Below are 20,584 nucleotides of genomic sequence, written 5' to 3' on the forward strand. Positions count from 1 at the left end.
CATGGTGTACATCACCCAAGTGCAAGGGCTGTACAGCTTTTGTGTGGGTTATCGTGCATGATAACTACTCTAGCTATGCAAGTGCAGAGACAGACTGATGCTCGTACCTGCCGTAACCACGGGGCTGCTGGACCCATCGTCGCCTGCCCCGGCTGCACCGCAGGCTGCAGCGAGTAGCCATCCCTCAGCAGGCAGCTGCTGTGTACGGGGCTGCGCTCCGCCAGCTGTCAGCCAGCGTCGGCCCCGCTTGTTGGGGAGGCCAACACCTACGTAGGTTTTCCCGAGGGAAAAACTCTGAACAGCAGCAAAGAAAATCTCGCTTGGTCCTGAATCTGAAACCATTGAACCAGATCCTGCCTGTCCCACAGACTCGGTCGATGTAGCACTAGTGAAAGCCATGCTTTCTCTTAGGGTTTAGGTGCCCTGCCCCAGCATAATCTTCCAGGGGGGCCAGATTTATGTTTAGCCTTTTATGGAGAGAACTCCTAGAACAGATGTGGTGAGCTCGTTTTAGCCTACACAAGCTATTTGGTGGTACCCCAGGCCCCAGAATTTGGCATACGTGGCAGCCGAGCGGAGAGCCATCGCTGTCACTTGGCGTTTGGACTGCGTTTGAAGCCCGAGGGGCTGTGGAATTGAAGCGGCTTGGAGAAGTCTGCGTTGCTGGCTGACCGTGGCTTGCAGATAGCTGCCAAGCCTTGGTTTCCTGCAGGTCCTCACTCAGTTCTACATATGATGACGTTTTTTGTCCCAAGCTGTAGTCATATGCTTCACTTTTTGTCCTTTGCTATATTTGCTACAGAGATGGTCAAAACAAATTTTTAAGTTTTTGCAGAAAATGTCAACATTTGAATACTGGGTTTGTTTCAAAATGTTTGAATCAGACATGGTTTTATTAGAAATGTATGTATTTATTTCCAAAAGCAGTATTAAGTGAGTGGTTACCTATATGTTATGCATCAGAAGCACAATTTTGCTAAAAATACACATTTAATAGCATTTTGATCACTTTGAAAAAATGGAAAAAGGCACATTTTTTCCCCAATATTATCTTTTTAAAGCCATTTTATTCCACGGGGAAAAATGTTATGTTAAAAAATAAGGATCAGTTCTAACTTCACGCTAAGCAGTCACAGCACGTAAATTTTGACACGCACCCCCTCGGGGTTTTAAAGTCTCTCTCTCTCTCCCTTTTCTATATTTACGTTTAATGCTACAGAGCTAAGTGCATCCCTCTGCCTGCCCTCACTCTGCAGCCCCTGTGAGACGAGACTGAATTCACAACCCCGGGATAGTGGTGTCTCTTCTACATCACAGAACATTTCTGCTCAGCAGCCTGCTTCATTTCAGTGAAGGTGGCTTGTGCCTTTTCTTTGATCGCATCCATGTCCATATTCTGGATGTTCTGCAGCTGTCCCAGGATAGAGTCCTTGTCCTCTTCTTCCACCTGATCTTCTGCCACCATCTTCTGAAGGTCTTCTGGCAAACCCACATCATCTCCAGCCATCTGTATTTGATTCTCATCCAATTCACTCTGATAAAAAAAGCAGGAAATAAAAACAGTACATGAGAGTATTTCTGCTAGCCCAGGATCTACTGCGGAGTCTCGGTTTCGTTCGTTTGTGTGTTTTAGGGAGAACTGAAACATATGCACAGATTTTTCAGTCACGGTTTTTAGATACAACTTGTGAATTCAGGGACTCAATCAGCCCCCCCACAAATGCTAAGATTTTTCAGCAAACGTGAATTGTATTTCTTTGAAGGGTTTCAGTAGTGTCAAAACTGAAGCCCTCGGTGTCGCCAGTTTAGAAATCTTTGCCATATGTGTTAACATGCTGCTACGGCAGAAATTCCACTACGAGCTATTTGTGTGGACCAAAGACATGCTCCCATGTACTGCCCAGGCTGTCCTCTGGTGTGCCATTTGGTCAAAAAACAAACAAACAAAAAAAAGCTTTAGAAAAACTGTGTGGCTACCGGTCCCGTATTCACGCGGTGGTGGGTATTTTTAGATATCGGCATTAAACTGAAGCCTTCCTGAAGAAAGATGCATTAAACTTAGGAAAGAATTACTGGGAAAAAGGTCTCTGTCTTCCCCAAAGCATGTCTAAACTCCATCTAGGCCTTTGGTTGGCATCTCTGAGTTGCGACGAAGGGCAGGGGCTGCTTGGCATAATCAGAGCAGTGTTGCAGTGCTGGTAAGCGGGGTAACAGGAGCACGGAGACAACAAAAGAGAGGATGGAGGTTGGGTGTGAGTCTGAGAAAGCACAAGGAGACAGGACAAGGAACTGGTTAAGCAATTAAAAGGGCTGAGATGCAGTAAGTGCTACGCGCGTTTCCTTCCTGCCTGCCCGCTGAAACGCTTTATCAGTGGGGCTATGTCAATTTTTCAAACAATGGCGATTTTGTTCACATTTTGTGGTGGATTCTGATGGATCCAGAGCTCAGAAGAACAGGATATTTTGACACAGTTCACACATCAAAGATAGGCATTAATGCCTCATTACATCTCCAAAATGAAGCATGACAGCAGCAAAGGCCTGATATGAATAAGCAGCAACGCTGTCAGCAGGAGGTGTTTTTGAGAGTGAGAGGGGTCTTGGGCCTGCATGAATGAACGAATGCAAGAATGAATGGAAGGGCGTATATGAGCAACGTCTGCGTGGTTTCAGGCCTTAGCGAGGACAGGCAGACTGGGAAGCCTGACTGCATAGCCGCTATTTACTCTTACCTATATTTGTACAGCTATATGTTTGCAGTAACTACTTCCCTTTGACCTGATTTATCCCCATATCTCTTACGGAAATATGGAAAGGTGCATCATGATGGTTACTACTACGTGGCTAAAATGGGTGAGGATGTCTCTTGACTCCTTTACATAAGGGTTGCTGCTATCAGATCTGTGGGGGCTAGAAACAATATCCCAATCGGCAGAAGTATTCTTTATTGATTGTACAGCAGGAAAAAGCGTATTAAGCTTTTAATCAGCAAGTGCTGGCTATCAGAGGAGTTAGCCCTTTTAAAATTCTCCCAAGTAGCAGTAAAGGATAATAAAAAAAGACGCTGTGTTAATTACTGAAAAAGTCCCCCTAAGCAGACAATCACACGTGTTCTTTTCTTTAGAACTATTTCTGGTTTAAGACATCATCACTGCACGCTACTGTATATTATGCGGAGAGATGCCCACACAGCGCCCGCAAAGGCCACTTTGGCGATGTGAACAATTGTTTAGCGCATTCTTGCACCAAAGCCCCCTGTCCTACTGAAGTCTGAGACATGATGCGCGACACAGTTTGGGGGTTCAAAGTGTTCTCTGACCGAAGAAGAAGGTCTCCGGATGGAGTCTAAAGCAGTACAGTTCTGCCCGAGTTACCTGCCTCTACCCAGCTGGCATTAGCCTGTCCTTGAATAGACCTAGTACGAGCTTCAACGGGGTAGGGTTGCTCAACGACAAGCCAAGAAGCGCATAAGATGTGTATGCCCTCTTCGCTTTCTTCTAAAATTTGATGGATCTGGTTCTGTTAGTTTGATTTGAAATGGAAATGTAGCATTAAGTTTCTGATTTTACCTGTTGGGTTTTTTTTAAGTCTGGTGGAAATAATATAAGCTTGTTTTCTCACAAGGAGAGACCCGAAGATTTTCCCACAGGATGTTCTTAAAGTTGGGCTAACGCTGCAAGAGTCTGAACACACAGTGAGCCTGCAGCTCCAAGCACTCCCATCTGAACGTCAGGATGAGACGTGTGGAAATGCCGCGTGCCTGTTAGTTTCAGCCGGCAGCCGCAATCGGAGTGCGAGCAGGGTGTGCAGATCCAGACCGTCCCAGCACGCACACACGTGGGGACTGGTACTCGCCCGAGGCCAGATACGGCTCTGACAGTGATAGAGGCGCTACCCTGCATCAGGACACGCTCAGCCTGCACTACAGAGAGCACCCACCCCAGGCAAACCCCACGGACAGGGCAGCTGGGGCCAGGGGCGCTAACAAACCATACGGAAAGCCCCTCTGGACCCCGGCAAAGCCGCGCTGGACTGGACGGCCTCTCTCCTGATGACTTTACTCTCCAGAGTCTCCAGGTCTCTGCGAGCGTTCAGCCACTCTTTTAGGATCTCTGAGAACACAGGAGCAACGTCTGTTCTAGTAAATTAAATATGCCTGGCACCGGTCTCTTGCCCCAAGGCCAGCTGGCCTGGAGCAACCCACTGCGATGCTATTGAACCAAACAGGGTGGTCCCGTCTAACTGCCTGTTGGGAATGCCTGTCCGAACTCCCAAACCGGCCCTGGGAACTGCCTGGGAGACTGCCCAGGCCAAAACTGGGTCAGACGCTATTCTGACAATTCAACAGCATAGGCGATAGAGTCCTAGTGCCTGGTAACATTCTTTGACCCTGATCTTGCATCTGAAGCAGTCAGATCTGTTTTGTTACAGGTGCGATATAATACAGAGTTCTTTATACGTACATGATACGCAGGTGTAAGCAGAAAACGGACAGTCTAAACATCTGTTTATATGAAGTCTGATTGTAAACAAAAGAGACCAAAGCTCACAGACTAATCCACAGGGGAGCCAAACTGTTTTCCAGCATCACTGTGTGATGCACTGCTTTCCTCACGTTTAACTTATCCTCCCATACAATTTACCTACGCTTACGCGCAGAGATCCTTAGGGAGGTGAATCCAGACCTGATCCTGTGATTCATCACCTATAATGCACCAGTTACATACAAAGTCAGAGTTCACCTTGCCTTGAGCTGCAAGTGGGATTTCTGGTAAGCAACGCAGCAGCCCCGTACTGACCTACACCGTCCAAGGGCTGCAGGCACCTCACAAGTAGGTACGAGGAGCCACCGGTTGGAACCACCAGCCTTCTCCCCCGCAGACGCCCTCTTATACCGTCCCTACACAGGGATCATAGTTTGGAGCACGGGGAAGGTTGGAGGCTGCTTGATGCCCCAGCTGTCAGGGTCTCACGGGCACCATCATGTCATTGCCCAAACTGGCTTCACTGAGAACCCCCTTGCCCCCCGCTCCTGCCAGGCCCCCAGTCTTGCCCTAAGCTGCACCACAGCTGTGCCTGTGCCGAGGCGGTCCCCTGCTGAGCCTGGCTTCTTGACTGGTTTTCCAGGATGGACCATGCTTTGCCTTCCCTGACGACCCTGCAGCCAGCCCCAGCTCCGTCTGCTGCGTTCAGAGCCCGCGGGCTGTGCCTGTGGGTGAGGGCGCTGCTTGTGCCGGGGTCCCCCATCAATCCGGCCGGGACCTTCTCGGGGAGCAATCCTGATCCCGCTGCCTCCTGACATCCACTTTTCCAATGACTCCATTTTTCCACAGTGGATCCACAGCTGTTTCACTCTGGCCTATTAAGAAAACATTTAGATCAGCAAAAGAATTCTTCAAGCTTAGCAAATATCTGTTTTCAGACACTTGTCTAAAGCCTGTATGCACTGAAGAGCTTTTCCTGAGACAAGTTTCTCTTTCTGCCTGGTCAATACGCATCCCCCGTGGCACAGCCAGAGCTTATGTAAGAGATGCATGCAAGTAAAAAATCCTTTAATTCTGGAACGGCGCTATTCACTACATCAAGTCTTAACAATATTCCCATCACAGCACAATAGAGCAAGAGCTGTTCGAGATTACATGACTACATGTCCCTTTCATGGCGAGAAGCTTTCCTTTTTAATGCCTTTAGCAGCACTTGTTATTGAAAAGACACCTGATTGCATCTGAATACTCTTTCCCTCTAAATATCAGTGAACAAAAAACATCCTGCTGTTCAGTAACTGAGATCTTGTGGAGCAGTGCCCACAGAAGCGCTTTGACTAGGGGAAGGGATCCACCTGCTTGGAGCAGATGGCACAGCCCCTTCCTGAGGTGCTAGAAATTCATATATCGCACCACCACCCCCAGCACTTGGACAGAAGAACGGCACTGATGTGACAACACTGTGACAGAGAGCGGCGGCATTTGAGGTGACGTGGTGGCTATACGTTGAGATCGGCGAGGTGAAAGGGGTGGTGGGGCCCATGGGGAGAGGTCGCCGTGCTGCAGACGAGGTCTTTGGACAGGTTGGACGGGCCTGTGGGCAGATGTTCCTCTCCTGCGTCACAGGCACCATCACCTCAAGCCCCTGTGTTTAGACCTTGCAGAAGTTAATTGATTACTAGGTCCCAGTTCAGGAAAAAAGGCAGTAAGTGAATAAAGAGTTTGGTAGGTGTGGGTTTTTTTAATTAAAAGATTTATTTATGTATTTTTATATATATATATTTAAATATTTTGTATGGAGGTGATGCATTGAATACTCCGAAGATGGAAAAGTTGCCCATAGATCAAATGTCTCATGGCTAAAAACATCCTTCTGATGACAAACCTAAGTTGACAATGCTGTTAATAGGATTAGGTTCATTAAGGGACTGCTTTCTCTTATAAATCTGGCCCAGATAGCATGGAGCTTTAGATTTTGCACCGAAAAGGGGGCCCTGCTTAGTCCTGAATTTCATGCTTTCATTTACAATGTGTGCTAGTGATTGATACTGGTAATATTCAGGGTTTCTATCCCATACTAGGCTACCTGAAATGACCTTCATTTTTCAAAATACTTAATGCATTGTCACAGGTCTAAGAGCATTTTTCTGCCATGTGGTATCACAGAGTTGAATTTTTTTCAGGGACATATAGTGTGCACGTAATAATTTCATTTCCTTCCTGATATAACGTACGTTTTCATAAGGGCTGATGAAAAGAAAGCAGACCTTCAACCAAGAAATGCTATACAGGTAGACACAAATGCAGAAAAGCATATCCTGCGAAATTTACTCACAACCACCACAAATCAGCAAAGCTAAGTATACGCTTAATATCTGCTTTGCTGGCTTAGCGCTCTACCCTACCTTGTAGGCAAAGCTTCTACTGTTATTACTGAAATTTGGTCCCAAGGAGCACTTAGCGTACACCAAAGCCACGATCCCGCTGGCGATGGGGCAGATCACCACTGCACGCTCTTGGGTGCTATGAGGTGGCGGTGCGCTTGTCGGGCATCGGCCAAGGGTGACTGCGGAGTCCTGAACACCATCGCGGAACTGAAAAAAGCACTACGGATGGGAGACTTTCAAAACCACAGAGACACACCCAGCTCCACTGACTTCTAGCTGAGAGCTGGGCACGTGTGTCCTGAAGCCTTCGAAACAACTAGCCCTTCTCGGGATTTAAAGCTGGGGCCTCGCAGAGCGTGGTGAGGCCGAGGGGAAATGCTGTTCTGTAGCTGGCTCAGCATATGCCTCCGACAGGAAAACAAAGCCTAATGATATTTTACTACTCAGCTGCTAATTAAAATGCTAGTGTTTAGAGATTTAGGCCTACAATCCAATCAACCACTTAAAATCTTGTACTTCATTTTTTTGCATAATTAATCTTTCTGTAATTAAACTTGCCCTCAGGATATGTTGTCCTCTTTCTGGTCACTATGCTTAGCACCCGTGGCCCAGAACAAACGGTATATCGCAACTGATGAATACAGAAGAGCATAGTAGATAATCCGCCCTTGCTCCTTCCACCCCGATCTGTGACCCCAGTCATGCAGAGAGCTAACACGTATCCGTGTTTCTGCAGGCACATCCCTTTCTCTTCCAGATGGATATTCTGTCAGGAGGGAATCTGAAGACATGGCGTATTTCTCTAGTCTTTCTGATGCCAGGCTATAGCTGTGACTGAGCGCCAACAATTCCCTAACGCATCTACTGCAGGAACAAGTATCACCTCGCACACATGGAGCGGATCCTACGCTAACACCGGGCCGTGCGGTCGCGCAGACCTCGTGTTGTGCGCAGGCGCTACGCCCAGTCTGCCTGTGGCACCCGGGACCGCGCTGCCGAGCCGGAAGGGCTGCCACAAGCAGGATGCACGGCAGGCAATCTGTGCAATTTGCAAGAGATACGCAGGTTTGATAACGCCTGGAAACGCGAGACTGCACAGCGCAGACACGTGCGTTTCTGCAGCGGGACCTGCAGCCATAACAGCAACACCTCCAGGGAGTGAAAAAGAGATTAAAGTGCCAGCGTGTGACCTGGATAACCATCTGCGAAAGACTCACCGGACGATAACGGTTCCATTTAAAGGGGTCATTTGAATGCGAAGCTATAGGTGTAGTAATACACCTTCATTTTTGGAGATGTCATACCGCGCCTTCAGATAATTTTAAGTCAAACGTCCTTACAGAGAGTTTGTTGACCTGAAATGAGCTGTTACAGAGAACTGTATCCACTTCAAATTTGCTTACAAAAGCTTTGTTCAACGCTGACACGTTTGAAGGGCAAGGAGAGGTAGCTTAACTGACAGTTCTTCACAGCGTTTTTTCTCCACCCAGTACCTGTCTCAAACCATTCTGCCATACTTTTTTAAGACAGCACTTCTCTGTCTTGGAAAGTCAGTTAGCAAGGTTTTGGTTGCAAAGCCCATGTTTTCAAAGTTAGAGAAGAAATACTTTTCTCATCCCTGATTATGAATGAGCCCTGCCTGACTGCATAAATACAGATTGCCTAATTTTATCTAAGTCACAAGGCTGATTCAATTTTTGCCCAAATTGTAATTTGCCTTTAGGGTTCAAGCAAATGATTAAGAGTGGTGCAATTTTATGAACACGGCACTAGAGGGCCTTTGACGGCGCAGGGTTAGGAAAAACATCAAACTAACACTGTAGAAAAAAATACATGATTTAAAATTTGTGTTTACATTATATAATCACTTTCTGAGTCTGGGTGACTTTGTTACACTGTTTGACTGCTGGGTTCTTTCCTTCCGGCATTTCTGTTGTTTCAGTGGGAAATTCTGTAAACAGTTCAGCAGAGATGGTTGCAAATATTTCAGTACTTAGTTGTGCTTGCCACAGAAAATGCAGAAACATTCAATTCTATTGCTTGCAGGTTCTAAGATAGGTTTTAAAATTCCTCAGCCATATTTGCCTTTGCTCCCAAGTCATGCCCGGTAATGGAATCTACGTGGCCAGTTGGCTCAGACCAAAACTGCGCTAGGGCCTGTCAAGTGGTTTGAGGACAGGGCGATGGCACTCCAGCACGAGAGAGCGTGCCCCGGCACCGACTCATTGACGAGTTTAGATTTAGCACTAGATTCACAGAGCACCGAGGAAACTGTACAAAAAGCCCTTCACTGGCAAGCGGCAGACCTTCTCGAAATGCATCCTCCACAAGGAACCCTTCGCGTCTCGTTCCTCCTGCCAAGCTGAAGGGATTGTACTAACCTAGGGTCAGAAGCACCACCAAAAGCCCCTGGCAGGAGAGGGAACCAGGGGAAACCATTAAGGCCACCGCTCACAGCCAGCCAAAAAATGTAAGTTTCCCCAGATCTGGAAGTAGACAAAAGTGATTGAATTAATCCCCTAGTAATTTATCACTTTGAGGAGAAAGAAAAGTGATAACTGGAGGAGCTATCTGGAAAGGTTCGGCGCTGTGGGAGAAGGTAGCAGAGATGGGGGGTGTGGGGGGGTGTGTGTGCATGTGAGGTGGCTATGAAGTCAAAGATCAGTCCTTGGAGATAGTGGGAATATGGGATGGGTTTAAATAATCTGCTGGGAAAGCCCAGTTTATTGGTGGACTCTTGAATTCGGTATCTGTGGGTGAGACTCCGGAGAGCTAGGACAGGGAACCTGATAAATGTCATTTTCAGACCAAGGCTTGATGAATTTGAGCAGTGCTGTCACACTGCTCGAACAGCCCTCAGGGTCTCTCCTGTTAGTGAGCGTTATGGAAGCATCTGTCACAGTGAAACTTTCACTGATCACGGGATTTCCGCTGCAATTCAAGAGTTGCACTGGGCTCCTGGTCCCGAGTCTCAAAACCCCACCTCAACCAGCATAATATATTTTGGTTCATCTAAAATGCAAATTAGGTACAAGAAAACAGGGTGGATCATCTTAACGTGAAGGAAATCCTTTTGAACTGAATGCCACTGACCTAAGTTCCACTAAAACACAGACAGACTTTAATGAGGTAAGTTTGGACAGCGAAGGCAAAGCCACAGAAGCGAAATCACTAAGAAATCTTGACCAACGCTTCCACTCATTTTCTCAAATTCTTTCCAGATCAAGGAGAAGAAAGAAGGCAAAATATCTTTGGTAGCTGTAATACCTTTGGTCAGGTTAAATCCTTCCCACTCAGTTCAAAAAGTCAAGAACAAATCATTTGTGTGAGGAGGTCTGATACTGCCAGTTTCTACTTTGATAGGAATTTTACACACAAAAACCTGTTTCTGTAGGAAAAAAGTGTGTAATTTCATTACTGCTGCTTAAGTAATATAAACTAAAAAGTGGCATGGATAGTTCTCAACCTTGACTAGGGCCATCATCCCGGGATAGAAGGATCTGGGAAGTGTGAGCCATATACTGCTAAAATATTTCAATTACACTGACACAATAATCAGACTTCTGTCTAACTGGGCTCACGCTTACAGGGGCGTATAGGCTCTTAATTTCCTCGAAATCCCTTGGAGTCCAGTGCCTGAATACCTTTGTAGTTCTGCGCCACAGAGCAGGGACCCCAGCCTTTAGTTACGCGTATCTCAGTTCATCCTATTTGGAAGCTGGGTGATAGGAAAAGGGCCACCAAAACACAAAGAAATCCGTATCTTCACGTGACTGATGAACCAGCAAGCCCCAAGCTCTGCTGACTGCAGGAGACGGAACGAAAAACACAGAGCGTGCACAGATCAGACTGTCATAACGCTGTCTGCAAGGGGAAAAGCAACCGGACAACTCCAGATAACAGCCATTATTTCCAGGAGGCATTTGCTCAAATGATAAATTTTCAGCAAGTCACTGAAGCCATATTTGACATAACTGTATGTGAAGGACATCTTAGTGAAGCTGGAGAAATAAATCTCTTTAGAGATCTTTTATAAGCAATGAAGGAGTGACCAGGCTAAGAGCAGTTTAACAGCATATAAACCAACACCGTTCTAAGATTAGTTATTCCTGGGAGAACTCACATGACCTTTTAACAATCTATGAATAAGAAGCCTACACAAACCTGAGCCTCCAAAGACTTTCCAGAAATAAGCTTTTTTCACTGCCTACGTACAGACTCAAGTTCAGGGATGGATGCAACCCAGGTTCTGTCAGAGGGAAGGCTCCCATTGGTATCACAGGCTATGGGAACACATGGTCTGCTTGTCTGTGTCAGGGTAGGAGGAAGCAGCTCTTGAACTTTCCCCCTTTCCCGGTAAATCTACCGGGTCAACAAGAGTGACTGGAGAACCTGCGTCGTGGTGCAAGTAGTGCAGAGTAACGTGGCATATTAGGCTAAACCAAAGAGACGTGAGAGATCAGAACATGAAGCCAGTAAGTGTTATGCACATACACAGTAGAATAATTCAGTAAGGCCAAGAAACAAAGATCCTGCTCTCTTCTCATAAGGGTCTGAACCATTTTGCACAATGTCTGCGCAGATCTCCGGGAACTATGTATAACTCTGCTTAAGACAGCATTGATTCTAGCAAAGATAACTCTCCAGCCTGTGGTTTCTAGCTCTCCAGGAGACTTTTGTGCCTTCTGGTGCATTCATTTCATTAGTGCAGGGCTCTACAGCGCCTGGTGAACCAGGTCAAAAGTTGCAGGGCCACCAAAATCCCTGTCTGTTCGCTCTCCCGTCAGCAAGACTGAGATCACACTCCGCTCTCTCCTGCTCCTTTGTCCCTCACCAGCAGCTTCCTGCGCATCTTTCCTGCATTTCTCCAGTTGAGGGCATCCAGCTGACGATGACCAGGGACCCTGTCCAGGGCCCTCCACAGCCACACTAAGTTCAGATTCAGGCTCAAGCTAGTGAGCACAGATTCAAAGATCGGGTTGTTCCGCTAATTCCAGCTACAACGTTGGAAGAACCAGGGTCTTAGGGGTGGAATACATCTCACCTGACTTCAGCTGTCTGGTCTAAGGTAGCACCCTGGCCTCCCTCTGCGAGAAGCATGCACCACTGGAAGGTGACCCAACTCCACCTTAAACACTTGTTTGAAAGTCTGGATGGATGAGGCCCGAAGCGCTGGTCTCTTTCCACTGACGACAGAGTCCCTAAATGACTTGCTTGGGTTAAGTACTGAACTTTTTAGCGGCTAAATTTAGACAAGATGGATTCTTTACCTTCCTCCATTTTAATTAATCAGAGAAGCACTGGAAAGTACTGATCAGAAAGTGAACAGTAAAGACTCAGAGTTGGCAGGTGAGTACTAGTAATATCAATCAGCTCTCAAATTACTAAGAGCCACCAAATGCTTCCTTGTGGGATATAAACAAAATCTTCAAACACACCAACATCTTCACAGTAGTAGTAGTTCAGAGCAGACGCATGATCCAAACCCCGACCTGGACTGCTCTGCCCCGTATTACCCCTCTCCTCCCCATGGAAGAAGCTTACAAAATAACACAGTGACGACAACTTTCCCAAGCACAGAACCCCGCTGGAGCCAACAGCGCAACCCACTCTGGACAAAACCGAGAAGCACAAGTGGGCTGCACCCACACGCCACAACCAAGTGCTGGAAAGTCACGGACAGACACAAAGCCGTTCAATTCTGTGGCCCAGAGCAGAATCACAAATTTTAGGGAGCCCCTAAATGCACAGTAGCAAAGGATCCGACACTAATTTGCACAAATAAGTCTTCAGTCACTGCTTCAAAATGAATGGAAAATAACATTCAATACTTTATGGACCTTCCTTCACACCCTACCAGTTTGTTTTCTTTAACAAGTCTTTGGGGAAGGAATTTGTCTAACTTTTTTTTAAAAAAAAAACCCAACAAACTAGAACTCATCATTTTCACCCCTATGATTAGTCAGCCCTTCAGAGCATGCTAATAGATTTGAAAGGCTGGGCTGTCTGGTACAAGAGTCTTATTTCTCTTCTTCCCATCAGATCTGCTAGCTATCTTTAGCAGTTTTCCTTAATTTTCCTTACAGAAGTCAATTACTGATTTGTTGTTCCCTGTATAGGCTCTTGAAGCCTTTTTTCGAAAATGTCTTTGAAGCTTCTTTTGTCTATATTTTGGTTTTCCTAGGAATATTTGGCAAACAGTGTCGGGAGCACTAAAGAAAAAAAGAATGGACAGTTTGCTTGCACTTCTTAGAAGAAGATAGTAAAAATAAGCCTTCAGAAGTTTAGCGGAACTCAAACGTACAGCTTGTAGAGGAGTTTTCAGAGACTTTGCTTATAGGTTTTTCTTTTTTTTTTTTTTTAAAAAAACGGTTGCACGTTGCTGTAGTTAAGAACGTATGCTATCTGTGAGACACGATCAGACCAGATACTCAACTTGCCTAGTCACCTGTTTCAGAAGTGACAGTATAGAGAGGGATTACAAGAATCTGTTACATTCATCTACTGAGCAGAGAAAAAAGGGTCTAAAAGAAGCAGTCTCTAGGGAAAACCACGGCTCTAGCTTCCTCCATTTCTGTGCTGAGCTGGAAGGGGGATCCCACTAATGAAGGCAATTTGCCATTATCAGAACTCTGCATTGGTAGTCAGTTTGTTCTAAAAATGGTCGCTGAACTACATGAGATCACAAACTACAGGCTTACCTTCGGGAGTCTGTACTTTTCTCTCAGATGAACCCTCAGACAGGCTCGCTCTGCTTTTTTCTGTGCAAATGCTGCATCTCTTTCCATCCTGGAAATCATAAAAAAATGTTTCTTCAAGATACTAATAAAATACAGTCTTTTACGGTGAGCCAGTTGCTTGGCTGCAAAAAGCTACGTGCAGGAGTTATTCCCAAAGTCAGGTAACTTGTCCAAAGGCACAAAAGGAGCGATGGCAATAAAGCGACGCTAAGAGGCCAGACTTCCTGTACCCCAAGCTTGTGCTCAGAACAGTTCCCTTGAGTGCTGTGAAGAAAGAAGGACAAGCCAACACCACTTGTCTGGAGTTTGTACCCGTACTGTTACTGCTCACTCTAACAACGACCAATTTCAATAAGCAGAACAGAAAAGTTTCGCTCATTCCCTGCTTATTCCACTGGCGCACTTAAGAGACACGGCTGCCCACCAAGGCTCCTGTTCTGCAAACGTGACATTCTCACAGTGTAACACACACACACACACCCCGACAGAATGGTCTTTCTGGGTCAGACCAGAAGTTCACCTAGCCTAGAGTCCCATCTCCAACAACAGACAGCAGTGGACACTTCGAGAAAGAATTTAAGAGGAGGATAAGCATCCTGTATCAAAACTGTCCAGCTTCCAAAAATCAGTGGTGTAGGGTACCAGAGCTGGAAATTGGCTTTACACCATTGTCTTTAGTAGCCCGGGAGGGCCTCTGTCACCTATGACTTCTCCTAGTCTTTTCTGCATCCATTTATTGTTTCAGAACATCCTACGGCAATGAATTCCACAGCTTCTTTGTGTGGAATAGTACTTCTTTTATCTGTGATTTTATAAAATGCTTTCATTTTATTTAAGATTTAAGAAACGTTCAGAACAATTTTTTGTTAGATTACTTATGTATTTATTTGCAAAATGTGGCTCCTCAAAGATTTCTGGTGACATTTGATAACATTCACCTTCCCCCTCTCCCTTTTATTTTTTCCCCAGAAGCATTGTCATGGAAATTCTATGGAAAAATTGATTTTGTTTCAGTATAGGTATTTTGTCACATAAAAGCTACTTGCAAGATGAAATGTTATTTTTCCTGTGCTTCCACAAATGAGTTTTTGGGTTTCTCTCTAAAAAAAAACCCAAAAAAACCAAAAGAAAAGATTCACGTTAACCGGAAGCCATCTTAAACTTCTTTCAGCCAGTCATTGATGGGAAGATTGGAAAGAGATTTTTTTTGAGCCCTTCTGGCACATTTTCCCCCTCTCTCTCTCTCAACCTTCCTCTTCTGTTGCCCGCTCCTTCTCCAGAGGAGCCGTTAGCGGTCATAGCCTGCACTGGGATTTGTTCCCGCAGGGCAGCACACGCAGCATTGCTACCCGTCCCTTTAGGTGTCCTGTGAGGCTGAGGGTCAGGAGGAGATTTCCTGCTCAGGTAGACTCGGGCTTTTCACTTGTCCTGGCATCACGAGAAGACCTGGCAAAACTCACTCAGCCAATCTCCCACCATCGCCTGGGTCCTGGTGTCTGGCCTCATCTTACATGTTTTAGTTCTGGAGGATCTAATTATTCCCTGGAACACGAAGCTCTGTAGGAACAGGAAAGAGCTATGAGAGCAGTTCCGTGACAGTCAAGACCCTGTGACGCACAGCACAAACTGGTGGTCCCTTCTCGCTTAAACGCTCACGATGCTGGAAGCGAATTCTACGTGGCCATGCTGGAGACCGCCAGCACAAGCCACCTGTTTGTTCCTGCACATTACACATTTTCCTGGGAAACAGCAATCTGTGCATTTTTGTGCACCCAAAAACCTGAGAAGAACCCGAAGCCAGGATGGTCACGCAAAGGCCGAGCTCTGCCCGAGTATGACTCCAGCAAGGCACCCCTACCTCTGATCTCTGCTCTGAAAACTGGGTAAAATCCAGAGAGCCCTGAAACACATGCTCTGCCCGTGACAAAGATTTCTGACGCACATTTACTCGACCACACCAGTGTGCGCTGTCCTGAGCTATTTTTTTCTCTTTGAAAGTGCTTCAAATGTTCCAAATAGTTCCAAACTGTACTTTCCTGCACCGGTTCCTCAATGCAGTTCAGCGCGTAATGGACACACGCCACACCTGAAAACATTATAGAAGTAATTCTTCTCCCAAACATTTACCCTATCCCAGGAACCCTGTTTTGCTTTTCAGTCTTAATAAAGCATCTTCCTGCTGGCAGGTGGTTACTTCTCTTCTAAATATCCTGTGACAAAATGCATAGCAAAACATTCTGTATTTTATTCCAAACCAAATGATTTATTCCAAACCTATTCTAGGTTTTATGATAGAAATGGCTGCTGCTAAACACAGACCTAGATACCTCAAATTCCGTCAGTCGTTAACCTTTCACCTATAATCATCTTACATGAAGGATTTACACAACCATTATGTAATTGACCATCAGAGGAACAGATGCATCTGAGATTTAAAAGTCAATTGTTTTATTTATAATTATGCGTGATTTGAACTCCTACATGTTAAGTCCTTTATTTTACTTGTGTTTTGATATTTAAACACAGCAAGTGGTAAAGATTATAATTACAGGTAAAATAAAATTAAGTTTCAATCAGTTGAAAAGTTCTGCTTTATTTAGTAGATTGATTTTAGAAAAAATAACTGGCAATGCAACTATAAAAAATAACCATCTTAAAACTTTTCTCTAGGTAAATATCATCCATTTAACATAGCACTCATTACTTTTTTCATGTCTGCCATAATAAATATGGACAAAGGAAAGATTATGTATTGAACATGTACTCCACATGGAGTTCTAGGAGAACAAATCATACACATTTTAGAATTAACTTCTGCACTACAGCCAGCTTTGTACCTATGGAAAAATTTGATAAAGTAACATCAACTAGGAATGAATCCAGCATATCAAGGTGTGGAGATAGCAGGAAAGCTTAGGAGAGAGTTGCAGGATTGGGCTGGGGGGGAAGAGGGAACATAATATTTTATCATTTCCAGTTGGCAAACTTTTATTTTTGAAAGTCTCTTTAGCAAAGATTCATCTGCTTTAAAAAAAAAAAAGAAGAGAGCTGAATGTTTGGCTTTTTCTCGGGTTATTTTATCTGCACAAAGTTAACAAGAATCAGCCCCACACTGATAATAAGGGAATAGGTACTCACTTCTCCTCAACCATTTGCTTTTGATATTCCTCATACTCCTCTCTGGTCATTCCTGCAGCTGCTGCTGGATCAGAAGGAGTGCTTTCTTCTTTGCTTTCTTCCCCTCCACCTCCAAGTCCCAAATTCTTTACCTGGTTGCTCAACATACTTTTCATTAGAAAGGCCATCTTCTCAAGAAAAAAAAGGAGCTATAAGCAAACAACTACAAGAAAGCCAAACCAAACCAAAAATGTTTTCAAACCCAACAATTGTAAGCAAGAGAGTTTCTACAGCCACATCAGCTCTTCAAGGGCACAATGCTAGTGAAACGTGAATGCCAAAACCAGTTTGTCAGCCATAATCTGGATTAAAGAGTGAACTCCTTAATATCTAGAGGCAGATGGTTCAGATTACTCAAAAAAAATCATTAGATGCAACTACCTACTTTTAACATTAATACCTTAAGCTAATTGTACACACACAAAAATCAATTATAGTATGCAATAGCATTTTGACTTCTGCAGTCTTGAAACTCTCACTTTCACAGAGATGAAAACATAACATTCCCTGGAACACAACAGATCTGAATTAAAAACCTGGTTGACTAAATGGCCATAGTAAAATCGTAGAATTCAGGCTACTGAGCAGAAAACCCTTTTGGATTTACACAATCAAATAAGATTTGAAAACTGGAATTCTTCATTAAGCAAAAAAACCAATCCTTTTTATCCATTAATATTTTATCACATTGGACAGAAAATAAGTTGAATAATTTTTCTTCATCCATTTTTCATGTGGTTGGTTTGTCTCACAGATGAATGGGGCATTACTGCTATCGTTACTTTTTTTTTTTTTCAATAAAGTAATCACAAAAAAAGCAAATCACATCTTCCTACTTTTCATTCCTTAGGGTTTATTTCAACTCTTCCCCAGGCTATCTCCACCTAGACCACCACTTTGGTGCTGCATAGATTACCTAGTGTTTTTACTCTTAACTGTCAGTGAAGGAAAAACGAATCTGACTAACTTTGTATGCTATAATACAGCCTTGATATCTTTTGTTTGTGGATTGCTTGTGTAGGTCCTCATCTTTCAAACTTTTATTCGCATCATTAGCCTCACCAGGTCTATTCAGGTGAAGATTTGCAGGATGTGCTACCTATATCATAGACTATTTTGGGAAAGAAAATAATCTGCTAGGTCTAAAAGTTCCCAATTTTGGGTTTTGAACACTTATCCTATGACTGACTGTGCATGCCTTAATGAAACATTCTGTAATTTTGATTATCTAAATGGTTCTCCTAGCACTCACATAATTTCACTGAGATGGGAGGATTCCATTTTGCCTAATGCCTTAATCTGTATTAGAGCCTTTCTAATTAAAGCAGACCTGTTACTATTTAAAAAAAAAAAAAAAAGCAGGGCATTCTGTAATCCTGGATTATTAGTGATTAAACAAGAAACCTTAAATTTATTTTTGAAATAGAATATCCTTCGGAAGCAAGAATTCCAAATCACAACAAAACTACTTTGATATACTACAAATACCTAGAAAGCATTTTTCTTAAATCAAAATTTATTTTTATAATCACTGTGCACTTTCAGAACTATGCATAACCTGCAAGAATTTGTGGGAAGAATCAACTTTTTACATCTGACCAACTCTGACCTTGATTATCAAAACCGTATTGCACTTGCCCTAACGGCTAACAGAACTGAGATCATAGACATTACACAGCTAATCCCAGTTCAAGCACAGAATGCTAAATTTGAGCGTGCATTAGTCTGAATTTGAATGCAGGAACTTCAATAAAATTCGTTATCTGGCAAAATTTAAAAACTAAAACTCCAGCATTAAATTTATACATAAGGTATCACTGCTCCCACCCCAGAGACCTACTTCAAAATGGGCCTGGCAAAGTCAGTCTTTCTGTTACGCCCAAAGACTTCCCTGATCCAGTCTGCTGCCTCTCTGAGGCATCCAAAGGGCAATGTCTCTTATTTCCCATGCCTGTGTGGTTTAGAGAAGGCTGTGTTTGTTCACAAGAGCTGACAACTAGCTAGTCAGCTCTAGCTGTGCAGGCATGCTAGTTCCAGCAGAACGGGGCACGAGCGATGCTATTGCCGTCTCATGGCGGACCCGTATCCTCTGGTAAGCGCTGTCCAGCTCTGCCCAACGGCACTCCTACACCATTTCTCCAGCTGGGACACAACATGGACAAGCAGGGACGGTTCTAACCTGCAACCCTTTTGCCTTCTGCGAAAACCAAACCTTGCTCGCTTTGCTGTTATTTGAAAAGCCCTGCAAACAGGCCTAATCTAGCACCTCGCAGGAGGAGGACAGCTAACTAGTGAATTGTTCATTCCATTGTGGGTTTAGATATTTATCACAAATCTTGTACACAAATAATGAATAAACACTCAGGCTGACAAGGAACCAATTGTTTACCATAGTACCTAAAGCATCAAATTTTAATCACCTACTTTGGATGTCAGCAAGGACTAGCACCTCCAGAATAACTCCCATTCCTGGCAGGTGCTTTAACTACTGCCTATATTGAAGTTACAAACCACTTACTGCTTTATGTTATTACATGGATCACAGGCTTAATGAAAACATACGGACAGCTGCCAATTAGGTACTCATGTTGCTACTTCCTTTGCTTTAGATCCTTTCCCTCTAACTTAAGTGAAATCAAAATTAAAGGCTCAGTTCCAGTTTTATCTCATAGAACTGGGCCATGTGAAAAAAGCCTGCTCCCTGCCCAAAGAACACAGACATCTCCAACCCCAGAATACAATTCAGTCGCAAACAGGCAAATCACAAAGAGCAAAATCTAAAAGCCTCACAGAGAGGCCAGCACAAACATGCTATAGGCAGGCAAGCATCCCAACTCACAGGCTTTTCCAGACTGCGCTCCCAAAACACAGTCATAGCAGACAACTCCAACCACGTAACTCAGAAGTATCCACGCGTTCTTTGAAAGGACCGAGACTCTCCCCACCCGTTTCATCCCTCTAGAGGAGGGTGTCTGTCACCTTTTATGTAACTTGGCACATTAGATCACTTGCATAGAAAGAGAGACATATTTGAGGGCTTTCTCAGTTGAATAGATTCAATTAAAGATTCCTCTCCTCCACCTATTAGAGAAATTGCTTCCAGCTGGGGGAAAATGAAGGTCAAGGAAGGAATTCTTACCCTTCCTGTGGGAAGTTACCACAGACAAACACAATTTACTGGATAGAACACGAAAAAAACCCCCCAACAAACCAAAACCCACAAAATCCCCCCACAAAACCCTAAGGAGACACAGACTGACTTGTTTTGGGTAGGCGTGTTGTACTCCAACAAACAGGAGCGGAGCACCCAGATGACAGCAGTTCGGGGAATCTGAAGAAAGAACTGCAGACATAGAGGCAATCTTCAGGTCAGAAAAATGAGATACTGCATACACTCAAAGCAGCCAGCGAGCAACTCTATTTGCTGTTAAGTCGTCAAAGTTGACATACTACTTTACATTTGACGCTAAGTGTCTGACACTTTTAACACAAGCTTTTGAGTAAATCTCTTACTTTTAGGTTAGTCACTCTTGCATTAGACTGCAATAGAGGATGTAATCCCTTCGCACAGAATGAACTGAGGCTGGACTCGGCGCGTCTTTAACCAGCGGCAGTCATCTGTCTCTTCAACGCAGGCAGAGCCTCAGCCTCTGGATGCCGTTAACTCTCCAGTATCAGGTAGGACCGAACTCAGATCTCAACGTGTTGAAACTCCCTGAACAACAGAGGGTAAAGAATGCTTCAAATACACTTGCTTGGATTGCATGGACATGTACCAAATTAAAAGAAAAAAAAC

At 44.4% G+C, this 20,584-nt stretch overlaps 1 protein-coding gene across 3 annotated transcripts; it reads right to left on the bottom strand.

Moving 5' to 3' along the window:
- Positions 1-220: 220 nt before the first annotated feature.
- Positions 221-20,503, bottom strand: CPLX4 (complexin 4). 3 transcript variants are annotated; one of them, XM_075739782.1, is made up of 5 exons: positions 20,302-20,503; positions 20,049-20,212; positions 16,750-16,880; positions 13,573-13,660; positions 221-1,534 (listed from the first exon to the last, which is right to left on the bottom strand). In XM_075739782.1, exons 2-5 carry the CDS (start codon positions 20,139-20,141, stop codon positions 1,307-1,309), a joined length of 540 nt encoding a protein of 179 aa, XP_075595897.1. In that variant the 5' UTR covers positions 20,142-20,212; positions 20,302-20,503; the 3' UTR covers positions 221-1,306. The 3 variants fall into 3 exon arrangements, with proteins under 3 accessions (XP_075595897.1, XP_075595896.1, XP_075595899.1); XM_075739781.1 differs by having other exon boundaries at positions 20,049-20,503; XM_075739784.1 differs by having other exon boundaries at positions 16,750-20,503.
- Between the last annotated feature and the right edge of the window lie 81 nt (positions 20,504-20,584).

The sequence above is a fragment of the Balearica regulorum genome, chromosome Z (assembly GCF_011004875.1).
Source record: "Balearica regulorum gibbericeps isolate bBalReg1 chromosome Z, bBalReg1.pri, whole genome shotgun sequence".
NCBI lineage: Eukaryota > Metazoa > Chordata > Aves > Gruiformes > Gruidae > Balearica > Balearica regulorum.